Here is a 25,482-nt window from a genome sequence, read left to right on the forward strand (position 1 = left end):
GCTGACCTCAGCATATGGCCTCACACTGGGTCTTTACAACATTCAGAACCCCATTTAATGGGAGAGCTAACTTAAGCTGTAGGAGATAAAAGGACTTCTCTGAAGTTCTACAGAAGCAATAGCATCAGGTTCAGAATTCTCGCCTTGATCTTCCTGATGTCAGGCCCACATAGTTTCTCCCGGGTCAGCACCCCACCTCAGTCTAATTCAGCTCTGCAAACATTCATTCATTCAGTTGTCTCAACTCTTTTTTTGGAATGAGGCAGAATACTGGCAAATAAGTAGGTAAATATATAGCTTTATTTAACTCCTGCCATGTGTCGGGCACTGTAAATGGTAGGCTTGCTCTCTGACCTTAAAGTTTCATGGCCTGGAGCTCCGTGCTGGGCTCCTATGAGCAGCAGTGTCTTGAAGCATAGAGAAGGCTCACCTAAGCCAGTCTTGGGATGGAGGAAAGACAAGGGATGGCTTCCCCGGGGAGGTGATACCTGTTCTAAGTCCCAGTGGACACAGAATGGCTCGTCAGAGGGAGGTGTGAGGTGTAGCTGTGAGGCTGGGCAGAGAAGCTCCGACACTGGGGACAGGATGGATGTGGCCAACAATATCTCAGTTTTTCCCTCCCAAACATTATGACCTGCATTCCACTGGTGACTCTCCAGTTCCAGCAAATCTTCAAGGCCCAGAAGGACAGATCTTCACTTAAAAAGAGGCACGGTCTGGTGCAGTACATATCTGATATGCTGGAGGATGAATGAACCTCTCCAGTGACAGATCCAACACAGCTCAGAAAGAGCAGCAAAGCCCAGGATTTGAAACTTGATGGGCCTGGGTTCGATTGCCCCCAAGCACGTCCCTTGACTTCATGGACCTCTCCCTCATCAGCAGAAATGGGCTCCCATGTCAGGTTGATGATTTTGAGCATGTACTACTGGCCAAGCACTGTTCTAAGCTCTGCAGACTTAGCTCTGACTTGAGAGTCACAACATACAAACTGGCCTTTACAAGTGAGGAAACTAGGTCCCCAGGAAGGTGACATGAGCCTGGCAAGTTCACACAGCTGGAAGGTGGAGGAGCCAGGTTTTGAACACAGCCATAGATGAAAGTGCCTAACAGTCCGGGCATAGAGTGGGAGCCTCAAACGTGGGACTCAGCAGGGCTGAGCACGGGCCTGGCACCTGGGAGAGACTCCAAGGTGGTTGTAAGACGGAATTGCACGGAGTGAATGTTGCCCCAGGAGAGCAGCCTGGCTGGCTCTGGCTTTCTCAGCAGCCCCGTTTCCTGGTGACTCTGACGCAGAGCCCTGTGCAGAGAGGAGGCTTCTGGGCACGGGACACCAGGTAGGAGGCACTGTCAGCACGCCCCTTGCTGACGGGGACAGCAGAAAGACAGTTACTTGCATCACTCCCTTCAACCAAACTCCCTTCAACTCCTTGGGGAGTCAGACGGCGCCTCCATCCCACTCCAGGAGATGCTTTCAGAACACCCCTGCCTCTCCTCAGTTGTCTGAGAAAGGGGCTGGCTTTTCACCACATTATGCTGTCACTGCAAAACTTCGGTCTGAGTCAGAGACCCATGTGGCAGGAAAGGTCAAGGCTTCCTAATTAACTTGAGGAAAAACTCTGCAAAGATCTATGTAGGGTGTTCACAGAGGTCTTCCTTCCTGTGCATTCCAAGGAAGAAATACTCACTGATCATGCGCAGGGATGGATGCCCTACAGATACTGGGCACTCTTTATTCCCGGTGTTATCTCACTATTAGGTGTGTGTGGAGCCTTTGCTAAGTGTCAGGCATGACCTAGCGGCTTTTACACGGATGATGTCCTTTATGCCCACAAAACCCTATGAAGCAGGTGCTATTATGAAACCCCCATTTTATAGAAAAACAAACAGAGGCTTAGAGAGGTTAAGTCACTTGTCTGAGATCACCCAAATGGTAAGCACTAGAGTCAGGGTTAGGACCCAGGCACCTGGCAGAGTACAAGCCCAGCCCCTCTGGGACAGGCCCTTCGGACACCAAAGACAGGGACCTACCTAGAGACAGGGAGCTATCTGGCTCCTACACTAGGTGGGCAGGGCAGCAGAACAGAGAGCTCCAGACTGGCGTTCAGGGGTCAGCCTCCAAGGGTGGCCAGGGTGAAGCCCTTCCCCTCTCAGAACCTCAGTTTCTTTCTCTGTACAATGAAGATGTGAACTCTTTGGAATCTTTTTTCTTTTTGGATTTGACATTTTGTGAGTATCCACCTTGGGACATGCAGAAAACTAGATAAAATAGCTACTGTGCACTAATTATGTTCTGAGTGCTTTACATGAATTATTTCGCTGAATCCTCCCAAGAACCCCATGGGATAGGTTCTATTGTAACTATCATTGCTATGTTATAGATGCGAAGAGAGAAGAGCAGAGGGGTCAAGTCGTTTGTTCAAAGTCACACAGCTAGCAGGGGACGGAGCCAAGATTCAAACCCAGAGAGGCTGGCTCCAGAGCCTGGATCATTCATCTTACATTCTCCCATTCCACACATATTTTCAGGCACGACAAAGCCACTTTTGAGGAGCCAGAAGTGCACAGCGACATCCAATAGGCTTGGTTGTCATGAGAATGGCAGGAGATGCAGTGTGGGAGCAAGGCCAGATTAGGAAGGGCCTTAGGCAGCCTGAAGGGGTAAAGCTGATGCTGAGGGTGATGGGAAAACATTGGAGGCACTAAGAATGGGAAGATGCAACCAAATTTACACTGAAAGAGAGAGATCTGAGGCAGTGGGAGGATGGTCTCAAGGGGTTGAGGGTGGAGGTAAGGAGGCCAGTGAGGAGGCCACTACAAGAAAGCTGGAGATGACCAGGGAGCCTGGTCCTGGGCCGTGCAAGTGGGGTGGGAGGAGAGGCAGAGTGAAACGACGTGATGTGGCTTCACATGACGTGAGGACGGTGGAGGAGGAGATCAGGATTCAGGTTTCTACCTGGGGGTCTGGTCTGGGACAATGAGGTGTTGCTGGCTGAAAGGAGAATACTGGCAGAGGGGCAGATTGGGGTAAAGGGAGCTGAGCTGAGGTTGGGGTGTGATGAGCTGCTTCTGAAGGAGATGCCCAGCATGCATTTGGGGATGTGTGGCTAAAGCTCAGAGGGCAACGTGCTGGGGTGCTTGGCACCATCAGCATGCAGGTGCTAGTGGGAGGGGATGGGCTCTCCCAGGGAGGCGAGGCCTGGAGGGAGTGCACAAGGGGGCTTGGGCTAGAACTCTGGGGGCTCCTGCCCTGAAGAGGGTGGGTAGAAGAAGACAGAACGCATCAGCTTCCCACCTCTCTTGGCTTTATGTCTGCCAAGTCCTGGCCCTGCCACGTAGGATTCTTAGGAAGCGAATGGTTCCCCTCTTTCTTTCAGACTCAGCTTTGAGAAGCAGTAACCGGCCGCAGTCCCAGAACCCTGCCTTTCTGTTCTGGCATCAGCCCAGGATTCTCCAGCAGGCTCTGAATCGTGTAATTATCCATGCAATAATTATGCCTGGCAGAAGCTGCAGCTTTGCTGGGGGAGGGCTTCCCAGAGCATCACCTAACAGTCGGATCACCATCAGTCTGCTCTGAGGACACCCCCTGTAGCCCAAGCAAGCCCTGCCCATGATCAGAGCCTGTCCCTGGCCTGAGGGAGTGGAGACATCCTGTGCAGGAGCAGGCGGGCACCTGTTAAGTCAGTCTCTCCAGGAAACCTGTCAGCACCATTCGGTTTGGCTTCCTGGATGTACACAGCCCCATCTCAGACTGCTCCCACCCAGAGAGTTTTCATCTCCCACGGCCCTGTTTATGACCCAGAGGGAAAAAAAATCTATCAACTCGGAGCAAGCCGCTAATCAGTTTACTTGGTTGCCTCAGGTCTTCCAATGTAATTATAATTCCTACTAAGGCACTGGTGAGTGTCAGACTCATTTCAACAACTGCTGCAGACACAATAATCAAAGCACCAGGATTCCTTTGTTCCAAATCCTGTACAGACGAGGCTCACAAGGTATGCTTTGGAGGGGAAACTAAGCACGAGATTGTTTTTTTCTCACCTCCTCTCCTTCCTGCTTCCTTCCTTCCAGAGATCAGGGAGAAGCTGCTAGAATGTCCCACAGGCTGCTGGAGACAGACCCGGACCTATAGGGCTATGAATGTGGCTCCCACATGCTCACGGACCAGCCAGAGAAGTCTCGTGATGAGGCAGGGGAGGGTGCTGGCTGCTTCCCAGACACCTCACAAGGTGGCATTTACCTTGGCACATTCCCCAGCCTCTGGCCCCTAGCCTTGGAGGTTCAGAAACCTGATTTTGCTGGCACGCCCGGAAGGGACTCATCTGTCAGGAGAACACTCTCATTAACCCAGATCATGAAATCAAAATATAAACCACACTGAGAGAAATGGAACTGCCATGCAAACCAGGGCTGCTGAAGTTGTCACGAGCAGCACTGTGTTTTCTTTCCCCGAAGACAGGGCTGCCTGGGGAAGCACATTCTAACAATGTTTCCCGGTGAACCTAGAATTGGCCGGGGTGTTGCCGGACCACTGGATGTCTTGGGCTCTGACTGCTGCGTCTTTTCCCCCGGAGGGAGACGGCTGACACCATGATCACACAGGCATGTCCCTGGTTAGGGTAGGACTTCCCTAGACAGGTTCCGTGTGAACCCTGCCAGGTGACCTCTGGTTCTTGAGCTTCCCTCCTCCATGCCCAAGGTGACCCAGCGGCATCTGAACTCAGACTCCTTCCCCAGGCAGGACCCACCCTGCTGACTTGTTGACCGTCCCTAACTGTTTCCTGCTTGTGCTTTCTCAAGGGTGTGGGGTTGTTACTGGGTCAGCCAGAGACCACATTCTCTGACTTCCCCATCCCCCCCCCCCCCCCGCCAGCTGCCCTTCTGTCTGGGGGGAGCTATGGAGCAAGCTGTCCCCAGGGAACTCTGAGCATAGTGATGTCTGTCACTGCCAGGTCACAGTCATTAAGAGGCTGGGTGCCATCTGTAGTTCCTTCACCTAAAGGTAAAGGGGGCCATAGGATTGGTAGAGTGACACGATGGGAGGAGGCTGGGTCCCTGAGTGACCACACAGAAGAAAGCTACTTGCTCATTAGGAACACCCATGCTGAATAGTTCAGAGTGACAGGAAAAATTCTATGTAGTAAGCCACTGAAATGCTGGGTCTACTTGTTACAACAGCTAGCATTGCCCTAATGAATAAATTGTTCGATTCTCAGCCTACTTCCCTGAGTCATCCAATGGAGTGTGAAACCTCCTGAGACTTCAAACTCATATTCAGTCACCGTCTCCCGTGTCCCTCCTAAAGGTGGCTGACGGTGAGTTCTGCCCACTGATTCTGCTTTCCCAAGTTCTAACTTGATTCCCAGCCACCTCCTTCCCAGATACGAGCTGATCTTTCTTGCAGATCTCAAGGCACAGGCATCACATGGCAAGTAGAATTCTAAAAACTCAGAGATACATACAAACAAACCAACAGCAAAGGACTGGAATGTTCTTTCAGCCTGGAAGCACAGTTCAAACATACACACACAGTCACACCCACACACAAACTCACAAAAGAAGACTGGAGCCAGATAGCCTGGGCTGTAGAGAGGGAGAAACAAATATGAACTTCATCAGAACTAGGACGCAAATAAATTTCAGCTATCTCCCATGCCATCTGTAATCAATTGATAGTGGCTGTCTGGAGTGCTGTGTTAAGAAGGATTCTGAGGCCGCCATTATAGCTCTGAAGGAAAAAGTGCTGTGATGGGTGATCAGCATGTGCCATGGGTAATGGACAAGGAGTGATGGCACATGCCAGGAATTTTCACACTTGTGCTTGAGACTAGGATGTGGTCGCAGAGGAGCTTACAGTCATCAAGGCTATAGCCTGAGACTCGCTGGGCCAAACCATAAAACTCTTGTTAACCCCCAAATGAGTGTCTACCCTAGAACAGGTATTTTATATACACTTTTCTAACTAATCATCACAGGAGAGAGGAGATAGTAGGGGAGAGCTATTAGCCCTATTTTACACATGAAGGTCCTGAGGCTCAGAGAGAACAGGTGAATTACCCAAGATCACAAAGCTCAAGAAAGGCAGAGCTGAGTTCCAGACCAGGGCTGCCTGATTTCTAAGCCTCACCATTATGTGGGGCATCTCTGAATTAAGGAGGGGGGGTCTGGATTGAGAGGAGCAATGTATGTCAGTCTTTTGGTCTGGCTGTTGCCCGCTGACCTATTAGGGCAAGGTGAGGGGGCGGGGAAAGGGGTTTGTCTCCCAGGCAACTCACTTGGAAGTCATTAAAGGACCAAATGGGTTTGGGGTCTGAGCTTCCTACAGCCTTTCCCTGCCTCTTGAGTTGGTTTATTGTTCCTCCAAAGTCCTGGAAGAAGGCCAAGAAAGGCAGGAAGAGAAGGAGAAGGAATGGGATATTCTTGCACTGTCAGTTCCAATGATGTGTGAGCGACCAGGGTGAGAGGGTGGGGCTGCAGTCAGGAGACCTGGGGACGAGTCCCGCGTTGCTGCAAGCTGGTTGTGCAGCTGTGAAGCCTCAAATCCCCCAAATGTCAAATGGAGCTATCCTAGGTAGTAGGTGTAGAGTCTCTAAGTGACAGCGCTACAGAGAGTAAGGGACAGAGAGGTCGGGGTTCAATATTGTCCCTACACTTACCAGCTGGTTGACCTTGGGTAAGTCACTTCTCCTCTCTGAGCTTCAGTTTCATCACTGCTAAAATACATACAATAACAGTATCTCCCTCATAAGATTGCGTGACGATTAAATGAGATGATTTAGAGGATGTGCCCGGCACGGTGTCTCACATTCCATACGTTAGCGTGCTTTCCTTCTACTCACAAAGGCACACACACCAAGCACCCTTTAAAGAGCTCTTCCTAGCTCTTCCTGTTCAACACACAGAGTCAGTGGGTGGGATTACAAGTTGTAGGGGGGCGGATGGGAAACAGCCTGTCTCAGTGTCCACGCTTTGTGGATCGCACATGGTGCTTTGTAACTTAGACCAAATTCAGCCTAGGATCAGCCTGTGTTTGCTTGAGTTCTCCTTTCTACCTGAATTCCTTTCCACATGTTTAACAATAATAGCAATCAGAACAATAAGTGAATCCTCTGTCGACTGCTTGCTATGGGCATGTAGCCTGCTACCTGCACTCCACGTGTTTACATTTCCATCCATACTCTTGTTACCCCTCTTCCTTCCTTCACCCCCTCCTTGACTTTGTTCCAGGGTTTGGGGGAACAACACATCAACTCCAGAGACTGATAAAGGCTGCAGGCAGCTCTAATCCCAAAAGCACTTCAGTCTTTCCATTACCTGCAGTCCTGAGCTGCCTGGAAAACAAATCTCCACCCTTGCTCCATTTACACTTTATTTTCCATATTCTTCCCAAGGAACAGATGTGGTCAGTATTATTAACCTCACCGGACACACAAAGAAACCAAGGTTCACCTCGTAACTTACCTAGGGTCACGCAGCGAGTGAGAAGCAAGTCTGAAATTTAAATCTAAGACTGTTTGGTCTCCAACTCGTATTCCTCGTTCAACAGAACAGCACCTAAACCCAGTTGCCTACAGGTCATCCCCGTCTTTCTCAACAACCCCCCCCCCCCAACAACATATGATCTATTCAGGGGACATGGTGGGCTCAGTTTCCAGATCAGGATATCCAAAATGAATCCAAGCCACATGTGTTCCATGCAAAAGAGATATGCAAAGTCTATGGTCTATCAGTATTCACCATTTTTATGTTAATCTCTCCACTAATGATAGAAATAATAAATGCTACTGTTGTTAAGAATTACTACCATTTAGGCACCTGGGTGGCTCAGTCAGTTAAGTGTCCACCTTCAGCTTGGGTCATGATCTTGCAGTTCGTGAGTTTGAGCCCCGCATCCAGCTCTGTGCTGACAGCTCAGTGCCTGGAGCCTGCTTCAGATTCTGTGTCTTCCTCTCTCTCTGCCCCTCCCCCACTCATAGTCTGTCTGTCTGTCTCTCTGTCAAAAATAAGTATTAAAAAAATTACAAAAAACGAATTACTACCATTTATTGAGCCCTTACTGTAGGCCACATACCTAAAAGCCACAAGAACACTACAATGTCGACATGTGATTATTCCTTTTTTCCAAGGAATAGAAGGATAGAAGGGTAGAATATGGGTTACAGAGACACTAGATTTGAAACTCCTTCTGTAATCCCTCCCAGCTGCCAAGAAGAATGTCTCCAGGGGCAAAACATGCCTCTCATTCCTGATGCATCAGAAAAGAGGTTAAGGAGAGAGGCATGGACACTCCAGAATTTGCTGGTGGGACGTGCCATTTTCTCCACTGTTTGTTGTGCTCAGTCAGTGCAGAATCAGGGCAGAAATGGATCAGGCCAGGATGACATCCAGGAGACTCCCAGGAAGTCTTCCCAGCCTGTTAGAATAGAAGGGCAGCTCCATTGCCAATGCTGGTCATGGTGTGAGAGCAGGTGCATTCCGATGGGATAGACAGCTACCTGATGACCTTGTGTACCTCTGGAGGTGGGACGTTTAAATCCGATGAGTTCATCCAAGAGTATAACCTGCGTCCTCGTGCAAGTTTACTCTTTCACTCCACAAATTTTTACTGAAGACTGACTATGTAGCAGGCGTGGCACTATGCTATGTCCTGGGAATGCAAGTGTCAAGAAGACAGCTTGTACGCAAATGATTCTGAAAAGTGCCAACCATGGATAAATCGAGAGGCATGAACTAATGTGTCTTATTCTTTCCTACTACTGAAAGATACATCTAGGGGAATTCAAAGTCTCAGGGTTAGAAATCCTTCTGCATAGACTAGTCAAAGAAGATAGACTGAACAAAGGGAAAGACAGCCTCCAATCCACTGCTGCCACTACCACCACTACCCCTATTACTACCACCATCATCCCACCAACAATACTACCACTACCACCACTATTTCACCACCACCATTAGCGCCAATGTCACCATATCGTTATCACCATCATTACTAATACCACTTCTCATCACACTACCACCATCGTGCCCCCATCGCCACTGGCGCCATCCCATCACTGTTGTCCCTACCAGAATCATCACAATTACCACTAACATTATCATGCTCCAGCAACACCATGACTCGCCATCACCACCATTAGTACTCTAATACAACTACTGTCACTGTCGCCAATATCTCTGGTATCGCCAACGTTATCCCTACGGTAACCATCAACACCCCTAATGCTATCTGCTACCACCTGTCACTACCATCATTGCTACCGCCAACACAACCGTCACCGTCACATGCACCATCCTTGCCATCAAAAAAAGTATTACTATACCTGTGATCACTATCATCACCTACGTACTAATACTCACCACTTACGCATTGCCTTACAGTTTATAAACACTTGCATTCACCTGATCTCATTTAATCACCATGACAATCCAATGAGTTGATATCATGACTGCTGTTAATAGATGACAAACCAGACACGCAGAGAGGAGTCAAACAATTGGCTTCAACCACATAGCTTGTAAAGGGTAAGCTAGGACTGGCCTTTAGTTCTATTTCACCCAACATGCCATACCTTTTCTATGAACTCTAAGCTGTTATGAAATAACCTCCAATGTTCTATTTTTTTTTAAACACTAAACCACTGTCTTTGATGTTCTGGATCCTGTGAATATGCTGAGGGGAGCCTCAAAGCTGTGCCCAGTCTTCTTTGCTACATTAATCCCAATTAGGGAATTACAAGTCCTCATGCATCTCAGTATAATGTCAATTCAAGCCACCAAGTACCAATCATGTGCCCAGAACTGTGTCGGACTCCTTGGAGAAGCTCAGAAGGGCAGGAAGGAAGGTTCCAGCCTTTGAGGAAAGTGTACTCCTACTGAAGGGCCAGACCATGTTTACAGGGAGCGATTATAGAGCAATTCAAGGCAATCAATTGCTAAATCATGCAGGACAGTGAGTGCATTGGTTGGGGGGGGGAAGGGGGAGCAGCTGTGGGCTGAAGTGATCACTGGGAGACTTCTGGGAAGACAGGGTGAGGATGAGAGGGGACAGCCCTGGTCCCCAATTACTTTGTCCTTTCCTCATCCTTCCTCTCGGCTACCTTTCAGGACTTTCCCCCGACCTTCCTGAATGTGGACACCTGACTCTGGTCACTGCCTCCAATCTGTTCCCTCACATTTCTTTCTTTCTTTCTTTCTTTCTTTCTTTCTTTCTTTCTTTCTTTCTTTCTTTCTTTCTTTCAAAATGTTTTTTAACATTTTATTTTTGAGAGAGAGAGAGAGAGAGAGAGAGATAGCGAGCCAGGAAGGGCAGAGAGAAAGGGAGACACAGAATCTGAAGCAGGCTCCAGACTCTATGAGCTGTCAGCACAGAGCACGACGTGGGGCTCGAACTCACGAACCGTGACATCACAGCCTGAGCTGAAGTCGGACGCTTATCCAACTGAGCCACCCAGGTGCCCCGACTTCTCTCACATTTCTAATAACAACCTTTCTATTGACTTCCTCCAAGTCACAAAAGTGCATCACTGCCATTTTTATTCCTTCTCCTTTCTTCTCATCTACTTCAATGATGTTGCTCATACCATTCCTTTTACCTAGAACTCTACTAACCTACATTCTTGCATGGGTCAAGCCCTTGCTCTTTAATCAATCTGAAATGCCATCTTTTTCAGTCATCCTCTCTGATTCTTCAGCCCTGTGCCTCTGGTAGAGATGGTCTCTCCCTCCCATGAACCCCCACAGGGTAACACAATCTGCAATGTGGTATAGGTAGACACTCAGATACAGTCTAGCTTAGTTGATTCACCAGGCAGGTACAGGTGTTGGAGTCAAATCAGCTGGGTTCAAATCCTGGCTTGGCCACTTCCAAGAGGTGAGACATTGGTGAGACATTGGACATTTCCCTATGCTCTCTGTTCTTCAGTTTCCTTATCTGTAAAGAGTCCAGTAACAATGCCGACTTCCTGGTGATGCTGTAAGGCCTAAATAAAACCAAGCCGCTAAAGTGTCTGGCACATAGTTGGAGCTCTATAGATTTGTTGTTAATATTATTATTACGGTCACCAGAGTGAAGCACCTTGAGGGCAAAGATAGTATCCTCCATAACTAATCTCCTTCTGGCAGCTTCTTTCCTCAGGGGGCAGATGGGAACCTGACTTAGCTCCTATACAGCTTATATGATGTGGACCAATGCACAGAGTGGTTGCTCTGGAAGGTCAGGAAGATCCAGGGATGGCGGGAGAGTAGCACAAGATGAGGGCAGATGTAATAGGCAATGGGAGGACTAAAGGGGACCCCTGAAAAAGTCAGGACAGGATTCTATACTCAGTCTTTACTCCAGGCCTTCCTACCCCTCCTTATAACACACACTAGGAATGTATCTGCATTTGGAGATGGTCAGAGTTGGTGAGAATCCTGGCTCCTCCACCAGCCATCTGGGGGATGCTTGGCCAAGTCACTTCCTCCAAAGCCTCAGTTTCCTTATCTATAAAGTGGGGAGTTGAATGTTACTTCTCATAGCATGAGATTTCATGTGTTATATGGGGATAATCATAGTATTGGGTTATTGTAAGGATTAAATTTGTTTAATGTATCAAAAGAACTTAGAATAGTACTTGGCAAAAAGTGCTATATAAATCTCATTTCTTTTTCCTATTCTTTTTCTTATTATAAGAGCTTTAAATTGTATTTGTGTTGTTGTTATATTTGTCAATAACTTGCATGGTCCCTGGCACAAAGCAGGTCCTCAATACAGATTGGTTTTTGCTTTTTGTTTTTTGTTTTTTTCTTTTTCCTGTCTGGTTCCAACTCCGACGCAGAAATACCAATAGGCACATTCAAGAGATGTCTACAGCACCAGCAAAGTAGAAGCATCAAAATTGTGAGCAAACATGTTTTGAAAATGTATTATCTTTTTTTTTTTAAATCATCAAAGTAGTCATCATGAAAAAAAGTCCAAATTTCATTCCATTTCCTTAGACTTATTTTCCTGTTTCAGTTGTGAATTGTCTAAGTAGCAGTTGCTAGGGTCAGGGGCGGGGGATAGGAGTGTGGCAGATATAATCATTTTAGCCCTAGGACCTTTAGGGCTTGGAGTCCTAATCTAGCCCAGTGCTGGCAGGTGCAAAGGAGAAAGGAAAAGGAGTGAGCCCCCTGCTGTCCCCACTAGGTGAGCAGGGAAACCTCTGGAAGGGCCCCTGCTGAGTGTGCAGTTTGGCCATCTGGGAGAGTGGCACATGGGTGAGTGCCAGGGATGGAGGGAAAACGCGACCTCAGCCCCACACGGATGCCAGTGCACTGACTTCCCCGCAGCAGCTGGGTGCTGCACAGCCTCCAGAAGTCTCCCCCAGCTGCCAGCCCTCCTCTCTCTTGGGGCCCAGGGTGGGCATGGGTGAGGAGCTGACAGGGCCAATGGGGGAGGCTGGTGGCTGTCATGTTCGGTTCCCAGGGGCTCAGAAGCTAGAAGAGGTTGTTCCAGGCCTTCCTGGGCGTCAGAGGCCTGCTTGTGGCCTGGATGTGGCTTGGGTTGGAGGAGGAGACCATGTGGTGGGATGCCTTTGTCTCAGGCACACTTCAAATCCTTGCTCTTTAGTCACTAGACAATCATAGCAGCTCCATGAACCTCAGTTTCCCGATTTGCAGAGCGAGATGAACAACACAACCATCACAGAGCTACTGTAAAAGTGAAAGGAGATTAGGTATGCAGACGGGTCTGGGACACGCAGGCCCTTAAAAAATCCAAATGTCTTCTCAAGCAATGCTGCCCTATCCCTCCAGTTTCTACCCCAAACAAGCCTAGTGACCCTGGATGAGTCCTGCTTAACTGTTTAGTGCAGAAAGCTTTCTACAACAGCCAGTAGGATTGCTTGTTTTCCAACAGAGAGGTCGTACTATGCCCCATGGAAAAGGCATTTAACTTCCATCCTTCAGGCTCTTCCTTTGTCTATTAGACTTCTACTAACTCTGCCATACCTGGCTTCAAATGCCACACAAACGCTTTGTAAGGAAACCCGGCTGCCGGCCTGCCCTACAATTCTGAACGTTATCAGTGAAATCCCTTGTGGAGAGAGGTCTTTGGTCCTGCGCTCTGTCCTGGCCCATGTCTGAGATGCAACTGGTTGAAGACTCAGAATCCCTCCTTGTCATACTGTCTGGTAACACAGAACTTGGAGGTACAGCTAAGGTGAGGGCTGGCAGAATCAAGATTCAGGATCTCACTTGGCTGGAATAACATTTCAAATGAGTAAATTAAAACTTAATGAGCATACGTAGCCCAGCACTTCTGTTTTATTTAAAAAAGAAAAAAAGAAAAGCTCAACGGAAACCATGTGAATCTGGGGAGATCTGACTTCAGGGCAACTTATGTGCAGACAAGCAGGGCTGGGGGAGGCCTAGGGTTCAGGCCCCAGACTGGACGCTCCAACTGCGTGACTGTGGGCAAACCACCCACCTCTCTGGACTCCATTTTGTTATCTTAAGTGACACTTGAACCAGGAGCCTTCAAAGGCCCCTTCCAGCTCGATATGTAAACTTATAAATAAACACATAAAGACATATATATGTACTATAATCTGTGCTCTAGGTCGTGGGCACACGAGCCACCTGGCGATCTTAGCAAAATGCAGGTTACGATCCAGGACCTGAGGCTGAATTTCTAACAATCTCCCAGGTGGCATCAAGGCTACTGGTCTGAGGACCACATTGAGAACAGCACAGCTCCAGATGGTCATAACTCACCGCTACTGCCTTCTTGCTATCCTTTGACCACTGGGGTCTTACGTGCATTCTGCATTTAATCCTCATAACGACCCTGGAGGGAATTGCTATCAATATCCCAATTGTCTGGATGTAGAAAGGCAGATTCACAGAGTTGAAGGGCCTGCCTGAGGCCGCATGGTTAACAATCTGCAGGGCCAGACTTTGTATCCAGGTTAGGTATATGCCCATAATAGCCACACCACATGCATACGTGTAATACAGATTTAGGCCAACATGTGGCCAAGGGCAAAAAGGAATTAGTGAGACAGCAGAAAGCAAACACACCAGCGAGGTCCTGTGTTTGTTTCCTCTGCAATGATGACCACTCATCAACTGGCTGACCCCTCTCTGCCTCTCTGGACCATGTGAAAACACTGACTGATTCTGGTCCCTGATTTGGAAGGTTTGGAAATCTAACATACTTGAAGACCGGTGTGCTCGATCCTTCACTGACAGGCAATGATGGCTGCAACAAAGGGAAAAGAATGTAGTTCACATAAATGATTAGAGCAGAGGAGCGATGTTTAATCCTATTAATGAATTTGCTAATTGGCCTTATGCCCCCAATCATTTCATATTTAGGCTTTTGCAGTGTCAGATTAAATAGAAACGGATCCAGGGGTGGTTTGAGATGAGGCTAAAAGCATTTCGCTCAAGGCCTACAGATGGCTTGGTGGTGTGGTATGGCTAATGAGGGCTGTATCTGAATGCCTTCTCTCCACATTCCCCACTGGGGCTGCTCTTTCTTGAGGCAAGGCCAGCAGGGGAGGGGGAGGGTGTGGTGCCTAAGAGCTCACACTCAAGGATCAGCCAGAACTGGGCACTGCTATCCAAGGGCTGTGTGACCCTGGGAAAGGAACTTCGCTTCTCAGAACCTCAGTTCCTCATCTGCAAAATGGGAACTGTAAAAGGGTCTGCCCTCCAGGGCTGGGAAGAGGTTAATAAAGTACCAGGGAAAAGGGCAGAGTAAGGTGCCTGGCAAAGAACAGCGGTCAACATCAGCTATTATTGTTATTAACCTTGGCAGATGATCCACATTCTCCTATCTCACCACTGGGAAGTTTTCATCATCTAAAACTGCCAGCTGCCCTTAGGAGTTACCAGAGAAACTTCTCGGGATGCTAGGGGCCAGGGCTGTGATGGCTCTGGGTCCCAGAGGGATGGAATCAGAGGCCACAGTTTGAAGGGACACAGATCACCAAGGAATGCCCAGTCATAGTGCAGAGGAAGCAACAGAGGAGGAAGGGACCTGCTCCAAGATGGGTAAAGGCAGCAGCAAAGCCAGTACAATCCGAGTTGCTAAAATCATCTTATCGTATGTGAAGCACAATGCTCACTACCTCTTTGGCCCCATACGCATCCCTGCAAGGTAGATGCTGTCATTGTCCCCATTTTACAGAGGGGGAAACTGAGGCCTGGAAAGGCTCAGCTGAGGAGTCACAGAGCCAGAGTTTAAACCCAGGTCTTACTTTCACTCAGGGGTCCTAACCATTCTGCAACCCTGTTCCTAGCCCCCTGATTTGAGTGGAATGCAGTTCCCATTTCCCCCCACTGCCCCAGTGAGGATTCCTGCCTGGATTGGAATAATAAGAATTAATCCAAAATTCTGCTCCCCTGGCTAGTGTATGGGAAGCCAGCGATATCCCAGCGGATTACAGCTACTCCCCAAAGGTGACCCATTTAAAACACTCCCTGGAGGGAGGGGAAGCATTTAAAGATAAGTCAAGTTTGTCTGAAGGTCCCAAGACTCTCAGTCACAGTCTCTCTCTCCCTCCCTCCCTCCCTCCTTCCCTCCCTGCCTCCTTCCCGCCCCGCCCCACCTTTCCCCCTCTCTCTCCTAAACACTGCTCATTCCTTGCCTGATGAATGGGAACATCAACTCCAGGGCCATTATGCAGAACTTTGCAGTGTTCCCCGCCACAAGCAGACCTGGATTTCTCATCTGTGCTGCCGCATTCTTGCACTACTTGGAGCCATCAAGAACACGCCCTGCTCCATCCATCCTTACCTCCACACGGCCAACATCCATCAGGTCTGGGCCCAATATCAGGCCTGACAGAAACGCTGGAATATAACTCATTCCTTTAGAGCTAGTCAGAGAGATAAATGTATAAACCCATAATCACGTAATGTTCATAATTGTAGCGTGCAGAAGCAGCAACAGCTGCAGAGGTAACAGGGGAGGGAGAGATGTGCTCTACCTCCAGGAGCCTGGGAGTGGGTGATATTGAATGAGGTCTTGAAGGATGTGTAGGAGTTTGCCAGGTGAATGGGGAGGTAGAGGTGAAGGGTGAGTGGAAGTCAGAGTGGACCTCGGGCAGAGGTAATATCAGGAAGCAATGCTTTAAGGATACTTCAGATGTTGCTTAGTGAATCAATAAATGGGCAGACAAATACACAGGTTCTTGGTCTCACCCGAGACAAGGTAAAAGTGAACCCAATATACAAGGGAGGTCATTCTGGATCAGTCCTTGCTTTAGATTTTTTTTTTTTTATCAATCAACAAAAGAGCGAAAGCTTAAGAGATACCTTCCCATCTTCTTGCCTTCCCCCAAAACACTACACACCTACTGATACACAAAAAACTACCGGGCTTTTCTTGACTGAATTTATAATTTTTAGCTTTCTAAGAAGTACATGCTATGTTTATTATTATCTGTACCATGGCTTCCTGTCCCATGGACTCCTTCCAGTTTTCATGGGGGATAGCTTAGATCCAGGGTTGGGGTAGCATGACAATCAATGCTCTTCATGAAAGACAGTCTTTCACTTAATAGCCTTCCGAGGACTTCATTACTCATTCATTAATTTATGGATACATTCATTCATGCATGTACCCATATCTTCAATCATTCCCTCTGGCATTCATTTGATATTTCATTTGCTCCCTTTCATTCATGTATTTACTTATTCCTCCATTCATTCAATCATTCATTCTTTCACTCACATGTCAACATATGCACTCACTGTTCATTTTCACATTTACTAAACGTTCATTGAGCAAAGCCCTTCCAGGTATACAAAGAGGTCCAGACTGTGTCCCTTGCCAGGGACAAACCTCCTCATTTTAGGCAGTAGTCCCTCACTTCGATCTTTCAAACTTTCCATTTCCCTCTTTCTGTTCACCTTGATCTCCACTGAGTTTCTTCTGGGATTGAGATCCCAGAACTGTGCCTGGCACTGGGTGTGGGCTCCTCAAGCTTTTGTGACTCTCAGGAGCTGGGGAGTAGGAACACTGTTCTCAGCATCTCCCCGCTAAATAGTAAACAGATTCACTACGTTTCATGGACAAAGCCAATTCAAAGCCAGCAGACCAAATAAGAGAATTCATTCAAGGTAAAGGGCTGGTAACCGAAATTCCAGCGGGAAGCTAACTTTTCCTGCAGGGTCTGCAATTCTAGAAAATAACAGAGAGCGGCCAACCATTCCATTATTTATAATTTCCTCCAGAAAAGATTTATTGAGTACCTACTACGTGCAGGAAACCAGGCTGAGGACTTTGAGGAATGATTCAGACAAGTTCCCTGCAAGAAGCTGACACTCCGGAGTCAGGGGTTGGGTGGGGGGTTGGGGAGGTGTGGTTAACACCTCCATCCAGTGCCTACTTGAATGCATGACTTGAAAGTCATGAAAATGCATACTTTAAACTATTTGGGAATGTAGATGAGAGAAATCACTGCCTCCCAGGGCCCAGGGAAGCCTTCTTGACTGTGGAAATAGCTGAGTGAGGTCTTGGGTTATGGGTGGAATGATAATTATCGGACCAGGAGATGGCAGAAGGGTAACAGAGTTAGAAGGGTAACAGAGTTAAAAGGATGGACAAAGATGCAGAAGCCGGGGAGACCCAGCCCAAATGCCTCCGTAAATTAGTATGCCTCTCTTAGACATAAGGAAACTGGCATCTCCAAGGTGAAATGATTTGCCAAAGGTCCCCTGATACAAGGGCTGTGTGACAGCAGGGTTTCTGCTTCTCCACGCCTCACTGCCTCTCCTTGGTCTCCCAGATCTTCTGGGTTGAGCATGCTGCCCGATTAAAAAACTACAAACCCAGCTTCATCAGGAACCCTCCGGTTCCACAAATTCTCCAAGGTGTTCACTGATCTAGGAATCAGGAAACCAATTCCATATTTGTCCCTAACTTGCCACGGGGACTTAGAAAAAGCATCTCATAGGTGTGGGCTTTAGTTTGCTTATCTAGTCAGTGAGCACTCTGGAGATCCCAAGCTCAGACCTTCCTGAGGGTTCTGAATGTTTTCTTCTGGCAGTGGAGGACTGATAACCCATTTGCTTACAGGCATACGTCCACTGAGATGGCCTTGGTCTAGTGATGTTCTGCCTAAATTCTGCCCCCCACAGGCTCCGCAGCTGCACCTGCATCAGCCTTCTCTGTTCACCCCACACCCCAACCCTTCGCGCTTACTTGTTAAAGCCCAGAGCAGTGTCCCGAGCAGTGTCCTTGGTATAAGCACATGCAAAACTCCTGGAGCCAGAAATTCTACCTAGGACCGGGCTGCAGAAGCTGAATCCCCAAAAGCAGGGTGGCCTTTCCTCATTTTTAATTAAAGAGAAACAAAGATCCCAAACAGAGAAGGAAAATGAATTTGAATGTTTTTATTCAGTGACCCTGCTCTTAAACGAATTCAGATTTCGGCTGCCTTCAGGAAGCTCTCCCTGAACACTCAGCTTGGGCTATGTGTGTCTCTCTCTCAGCACTAGTCACATGGGGTTTTGCCCTACTTAAAAAAAATGTATACGTGCTACCAGATTATATTTTGGCAAACATGCAGGGATTTGTTCAGCAAGCTATGTTGTTTTCAGGACCAGCCACGGAGCAGAGGTCAGTGGAGGCTCAGTAACAGGACCAGCCTCGGTGTATCTAAAGTTTTGGGTCCTAGTTATCTGGACAGTGCTGGAAGACGGCTCCAGAAACAAGGAGGTAGGACTCCCAGAGGCACTGCCTACTTCCAGGATGGCCTCACTCGAGGCATTTGGAAGCCACAAACAGTTTAGAGCCATAAATTGAACAGAAGCTAAAATGTGCTGACCACTTACTACATAGCAGAGCTCGTGCTGAGCATTTGACTTGCATTATCCCTGAAATTCACACAACCCAACAGCTATTTTAAAATGGTAACTACCACTACTGTCTCTGTTTTACACTTGAGGCAAACACGGCAAGTGAGTGGTAGGCTTGGATTTGAATCCAGCAGGAATTGAAAATCCCCACCATCCTCTTCTTACTGCTTCTAATTAGATCCGAGCCTGATGTCTCAGAGATCATAGTAGCAGTCCCAGCAAGAGCATCAGCAATAAAAACCTCCAAGTTTGAGAGCAGGATGGAACCTGAGGAGAAACTGAGGTCCCAAGGTGGGGGGAAGGGAACTGGCCAGGAAGTGATCCCTGACCACTAGCCTCCCCAGCCAGTTTCTAAGTCACTTCTCTCTGCAGGAAAGGTCTTCTGCTGATTAGCATTCCACAGAGGAAGATGGTAAGATAAGACTCTGCTCGGGGGCAAATGCCAGGAGAAATATACACAGCTGGAGCCCTGGACAATTCAGCCAACGTGGTGGAACTCTGTGCAAGAGGGGCCGACCACTCAGGGCTGGGGCTTGCCGTGGCGGCCTGCCCAATAGCCTTGACCCGCTCGTGAGCTTCAAACACGCGTTGTTGTGACAGTTAAATAAGAAGGTGCAGAAGAAGCACCCAGAACTGTGCCAGGCACACAGCAAGGGCTCACCGAATGCTGGTGCCCTTCTTCTCTTTCTTAGGATCCTGGGAGAGAGCAAAGAGCTCTGGTCTCTGGGACTCCAATGGGAATTCACTGGGGTGACCCAGAATTTTGTGCAGGAGAAGGGAATGGTAGACAGTAATGTTTGAGCTTTTAATCTTTGCCTGACCCTGTGCAAGGAACTTCATATCCATCCTTATTATTATTTTTTTTTTTTCACGTGCTTACAAGTCTCCTTTGGGTCCTTGGTGGCTCAGCCAACACTGTATATGTAGCATGGTCCTCCCTCCCTGTACTTCCCACACACCCAGTTTCCTGCCTGGACATAGTATTGTCACCCATGTTATGGATGAGAAAACTGAGGCTAAGAGGGGTGAGGCTGGCCTGAGATCTCAGAAGGAGGCGCTGATGAAGCTGGGATGCACACCCAGACCCCACTGGACTCCAGAGCTCAAGATCTTTCTGTGACTCCTAGCTGCCTCCCAGAAGTGCCACAGGCATTGAAAATATTTTAAAACAAACCCCTGGGTTTCTTGTACCCACAGTCCCCTGGCCTCTGGGGCCTCATAGTGGTCAGACAGATGATGGGGGTTTGGTGCTGAATTGTGTTCCCACACAAGTAGTATCTGAGGATCTGTGAGAAACAGGGCTCTGTATGTCAAGGTCCTGGACCAAGGCTTGCAGACCTGTCCTGCCCAAGACTGGTAAAAAGGCAACCAGACCCTTCCCTGCCAAAAGGATGTGTAACTCACGTGGCCTTAGACTCGTGTTCTAAGATGTAAACACCAATCCAGCTTCATCACCTAAGATCTACCTCCGGAGATCTCATTGCTCAGTGCTCAACCAGCCCAATGTCTCTGGGAGCTAGGCCAGATGCCTGGACCCCTTGAAGGCAGGTTACGCATGAGGAACTCTGGGACACAGACCTGCCTAACGAGTCAGGGGAGACCAACCAAGTCCTAAGAGCAGATCATTGAGCACCCTGGGGTCAGCCTTACCTTAATACAATTCGAATCACTAACCAGCATTAAGGATTGGGAGCTATGACCCCCACCTATAGCCAGAACCTGAGCTCCAATGGTAGAGCTTGAAGGTTTAAGTGTCAGTTTACTTGAAACCCTTCTGCCACTCACAAGAGGATTTGAGCATTAAATGAAAGAACACAAAACCCATCATTTTCTTTCTTCCTAACTGCATCCTGTCTCTTCATTCCAACAACCAACTTTCTAACTGCTGGATAGGAGGCCTGCGTAGTCTCCCGTGGTGCAAGATATGTTTGCCCCAACTTCACATGAACCCATTCGACTCCTGTCCCACCGGCGGGGGAGACTGGGCATGTCTCAGCTGGGGAAAGGCAGCTATGGAACAGGGTCCAGGAAGGAGGGACTGCAGGGACTCACAGTTTCTAATCCCTGACATAGGCTCACTGCTCCATCACACCTCATCGGTGCCTTCAGCCCCCCCGGTGGTTCCCAGAGCATGGCAGCACCCTTGCGTGACACCCTGGCTCCTAGTGACTCCCCCAGTCACCAGGACATGAGCCCTGGGAGTTTCACCACCTGGCAGCAGCTGATTCCTTTTGGCTTGCAGAGGTTTATTGGGGTGGGCGCACAGAGCACTGTCTCCCGGATGAGGGACTCCTAGGTCTGCACCAGCACTACTACCAGGAGGAGTGTGTGCATGTGTGAGCACCCCTGCTGGGTGCCCACAGTTGCACAATTGCCAGCAGTCATGGGAACGGGAAGGGCTTCCCAACATTCCAACCAGACAATCCAGTCACCCCCCACCTGTGAATCTGACTCTTCCTTCTGTTCCCAGAGATTTCCAGGAGGAGTGTCCTGGCACCCAGTGCCCTACAGGGGATCTCCCCCGCCCCTGGGGCCAGTGCCCACTCTGGCTCCTTGTGCGTGTTCACGATATTCACACCAAACCTCCCGCCAGGTTTCTGACTCCTTCGGATACAAGAACCTGCCCTCGCTCGTGATGGAGAGGAGGGCCCAGGCCAAGGAAGGCAGGGGGCACACCCCAGCTCAGCACGGAGCACCCCCAAACCCAGCCAGGGGAACAAAAGGAAGAAGGAGGTGGCTTACCTTTAGAAGGTCGCCTTTGTTTGGTTTGCAGAGACGAGAAGGTGCCCATGACGGCCCCCATGGCAGCGAAGACTTGTGTGCGACTTGGGACCCCTTGCCCGGCCCCTCCCCTCCCCTGCAAAGAAATCAGTGTGGCTCCTCTACTCTGAATTGGAGGAGGAAAAAAAAAAAAAAAAAAGGCACCCGGCAGCTCGCCTGCAGCTTGGTATTCAGCGAGCGTGGGGCTGGGGCGCTGGGAGCCTTTTCTTTCCTTCTTCAGCCCCGCACATGCACTGACTCACCGGGCCAGCGGCTCCCCGCGAGCCTTCGGAACCGGGCCGGGCCGCTTCGCGCGCCACCGGCCGAGGACGCTGCCCCGCAGCCTGCTCGGTGCCGGACACGGGGCGGCGCGCCCGCCGGCCGAGGCTCCCGAGCCAGCGGCGCGTGCGGTGCGGGAGCCGCGCTCGCCCGCCCCTGCTGCCGCACGCTCCGCTCCCCTCCCGGCTCGAGCTGGCTCTCGGGGGGCCGGGTACCAATCATGAATGAACAGAGCCAGGGACCGCGCGAAGCGGAGCCGCGCGCCCGCCCGCCCGCCTGCCCGCGCTCCGGGCGAGTCTGAGGCGCGCGGAGTGGCCGGCGGGTAACCCCGGAGGGGCGGGGCGGGGGGCCGGGCCCACGAGGGGTGCCCGCTGCCCGCGTCGCTGCCCACCGCCCTGCGCGCCCGCACCTGCGGGGCCGTGCGCCCCTCCGGGGCTGCACCCCTGGGCGCACAGACCGAGGTAGGCACCTGGCTGATGGGTGGGGTTCAGGGGGCGGCCGCAGATTGCTCCCCGAGAGAACGTGTGCCTGTGTGTGTGTGTGTGTGTGTGTGCGCGCGCGTGTGTGTGTTCCTGCGTGTGATCCGCTATTTCATTTGACTTCAAGGGAAATCTTATTTAACCCACCACCTGAATTCACGGGATGGGGAGAAAGTCTGCCCCACCCAGGGAGAAATGAAAAACATACATCCAATTGGGTTGTCATGCGAGGAAGGGACCCTCCTGCTCCTGGCCAGGGCCACCCTCTACTGATGGAAAATTGGGGGAGAGGGGAGAGGAGCCCCTGTGGGCCTTGCCTTTTCTTTTTCATTTCTCCCCTCTTTCTGTCCCTCCTTCATCCTTCTACCTCCTCCTGCGTCCCCCTCCCCCAATAATTTCTTAGCCATCAGCTACAGGGCAGGCTGAGAGTTAGTGCTGTGGGGGTAAAGGCTGAATTTAAGAAACAGCCTCCCTGCTGTGAGTTTTCCCTCCAGACCACGCAGAACTCCAACGGCTATCTGTGTCTCATGCAAAAGGGCAAAGTGTGGGTTCACTCTTGTGGGTTCTCCTCAGCTCTCTGTGGTGCTGAAATGCAGTCTGCTCCCTGGAAGCCTGAGGAGGAGGCACCCTCGTTCCATGCAGGAGCCGCCTCAGTTTCCACCACACAATATGCTTGCACATCACAGTGTCCCGCAACACATGGCCTCACCAAAACACACATACTTACACAAAACTATGGGCACAGTCCCACAAATCCCACTTTGACATTACTGTGTTATACACACAGACGCACTCAGCCCATAATACCCTCAGGTGCATCCTCAGGACCCCACACAAGATCCAGACACACGACCACAGAGGCACAGAGACGTGCACACAGCAATGCAAAATGGCATCACGATTACCCACATTTATGCAGGCTCAAAGCTGCACGGGCATATAGTCATACCTCAAGGATAGAGGGCGCCTCAGGAGCTATTTCCTGTCACTCCAGCCCATTAGCTGCCCCTTCAGGGACAAAGGTGGCCTGAGTCTTGGCCAGGGACCCTGAGTAATTTTCTTTACCTATTCAGCGCTTAATTCTTTCTCAGATCCAAACACATGTCATATTCTGTGCAACAGGGAAGGTGTACTTAATAACATCTGTCCCTGTCATTTGCAGTCCCCTGTGCTGTGTATAACACACACCATCCCATGCCCCGTGAAGTTAGACAGGTCATGTCTAATCATTACTGTAGTGAGAAACTGAGGTTTACCAAGGGTAAAGGATTTGCCTGAAGTGACTTAGCCAGAATATGGGATTAGAACTTGGAGTGCAGGGCTCTGTCACCACCTCTTGTTGGCAGGTGGGGACGCTGGGGGCCCCTGAGCTGGGGAGATCTCTTCTGGGTCCCACCAGATTCAAAGCTTCAGCTCTTGTAAGTGCCAGGGTTTATCTGTCTGTGTCCATGAGGCCTAGAGTCCTGGCTGATGAATAGGATTGGTAGAGGCTGGCCCCCTGCCTCCTGCCTGTGCTCCCTGCTGGAAAGAAGGGTGGGGGTGGGGGTGGGGTTGAAGCCACGGGTCAGGAGAGGACCCATCAGGATGGCCAGGACTCAAGGAACAGAGGAGAGAGCTCTGCCAGGGAGAGGGTGGTGCAGCCTTCTAGTGCCCCTGGACCCTCAGGCACCTGCTCATCTCTACACTACCTGCAGACGAGAACCAGCACTTGAGAGTTTACAGAAGACTAGGATGCTACTCTTGCATTTCTTCTTCTTCCCTGTGACTGTATGAAGAGGCAGAGTGGAGATGAATTGCTCCATTTTACAGATCAGAGATAGTAAAGTACCCCTGGAGGAGTTTCCGACTGGCTGCCTCTGAGCCGTGAGAATAAAGTCAAGCCACCAAGATAAACTCCAAACTGAGGAGCATGCATTATGAGGCCCTTTTGTGACCTGACTTCATCTCCCAATCACCTTGCTCTCTGGTGCTCCCTGCAGGGCCCCAGCCACACAGAACCTCACTGGTGCCCTCTAGGGTTGTGCTTCAGGGCCTTTGCACGTGCTGTTCCTGCTGCCTAGGATGTCCCTCACCCCTTTCACCCCTCACATCCTGGACCATCTAATTCAAGTATCACTTGCTCCAGGAATACCTTCCTGGCCCTGAACTGGTGCTTGCCTCAGGGGTTCCTGCGGCACTCGGGCCTTTGTGCCCATCAGAAAACTCATTTCCTTGGTTCTCATTGTGCCTTTCCTGTCTGTGTCTCCCTCTGCACGGAGAGTACCTTGGGAGCAGGGACCACTACTGATTTAGCTCCTCACTGTCTACTTAACCCCTCATTTCTAACAGGGGTGCAGTCAATCTGTGCTGAGTGAATGAATGAATGAATGAATGTTCTTTGCTCAGCGAACCAATTATTAAGTAAAAACTGGTGATTACCAGATCGTCCTAGCTCTTCAAAGGAAGAAGCACACTCCTCTAAGTAAAGATTCATTTATTCAACAAATATTTATTCATTCATATGTCAACCATGTACCAGATATTTACACTCACAATAGCTCACTTATTCCTGGTGATGCCCTGTGTGGTAGGCATTATCTATAGATAAATGGACACGCACATGCACTGTATGATGCAACAGACATTGCCCAGGAAAGGCTCACAAAGAATGCGTCTAGGGAAGAATGCACGTCAAGTGTGAGGGAGAAGAGAGAGAAGACAGCAGACCCGCTCCTGCTTCTTGGAGACTCGCCACAGAGAGCAGAGTACCACGTGGGCAGTTTGTCCTGCTGTCCCCAACATGTACTCACCGAGGCCATCTTGCCAGCCCTGTCCAGCTGGGGCTTCACTGGCTGTGGCTCCTTCTACTCTTGAAGGTGACCTGATTCATGCCCTATGTCCAGGTCTTACCCCTCCCTCATCCACGTTCTTATGGGCTGAATGTCTGTGTCTCCTCAAAATGCATATGTTGAAGCCCTAACCCTGAGTGTGGTTGTATTTGGAGATGGGACCTAATTAAGGCTAAATGAGGTCACAAGGATGGGGTCTTGATCCTAGGGGATTAGTGTCCATAATGTCTTATAAGAACAGACATCAGAGAGTTCCCCCAACCCCTGCACACATGACTAAGGAAAGGCCTTGTGAGCACACAGGG

At 49.6% G+C, this 25,482-nt stretch overlaps 1 protein-coding gene across 4 annotated transcripts in view; it reads right to left on the reverse strand.

Annotated features, from left to right (window-relative positions):
* KCNIP1 (potassium voltage-gated channel interacting protein 1) overlaps window positions 1–25,482 on the reverse strand; it is a 341,859-nt gene that overhangs the window by 188,799 nt on the left and 127,578 nt on the right. Inside the window, exon 1 of one of the 4 annotated variants that reach the window (XM_027034196.2) lies at window positions 21,574–22,497. The exons of 2 other annotated variants lie outside the window; for them this stretch is intronic. In XM_027034196.2, the coding sequence (XP_026889997.1) occupies window positions 21,574–21,634 (61 nt within the window). In that variant the 5' untranslated portion in view covers window positions 21,635–22,497. Of the gene's footprint in view, window positions 1–21,573; window positions 22,498–25,482 lie in introns of those variants that run through there. One more of the 4 variants, XM_015070505.3, reaches the window with a different exon arrangement.

Source organism: Acinonyx jubatus, chromosome A1, assembly GCF_027475565.1.
Source record: "Acinonyx jubatus isolate Ajub_Pintada_27869175 chromosome A1, VMU_Ajub_asm_v1.0, whole genome shotgun sequence".
Lineage (NCBI taxonomy): Eukaryota > Metazoa > Chordata > Mammalia > Carnivora > Felidae > Acinonyx > Acinonyx jubatus.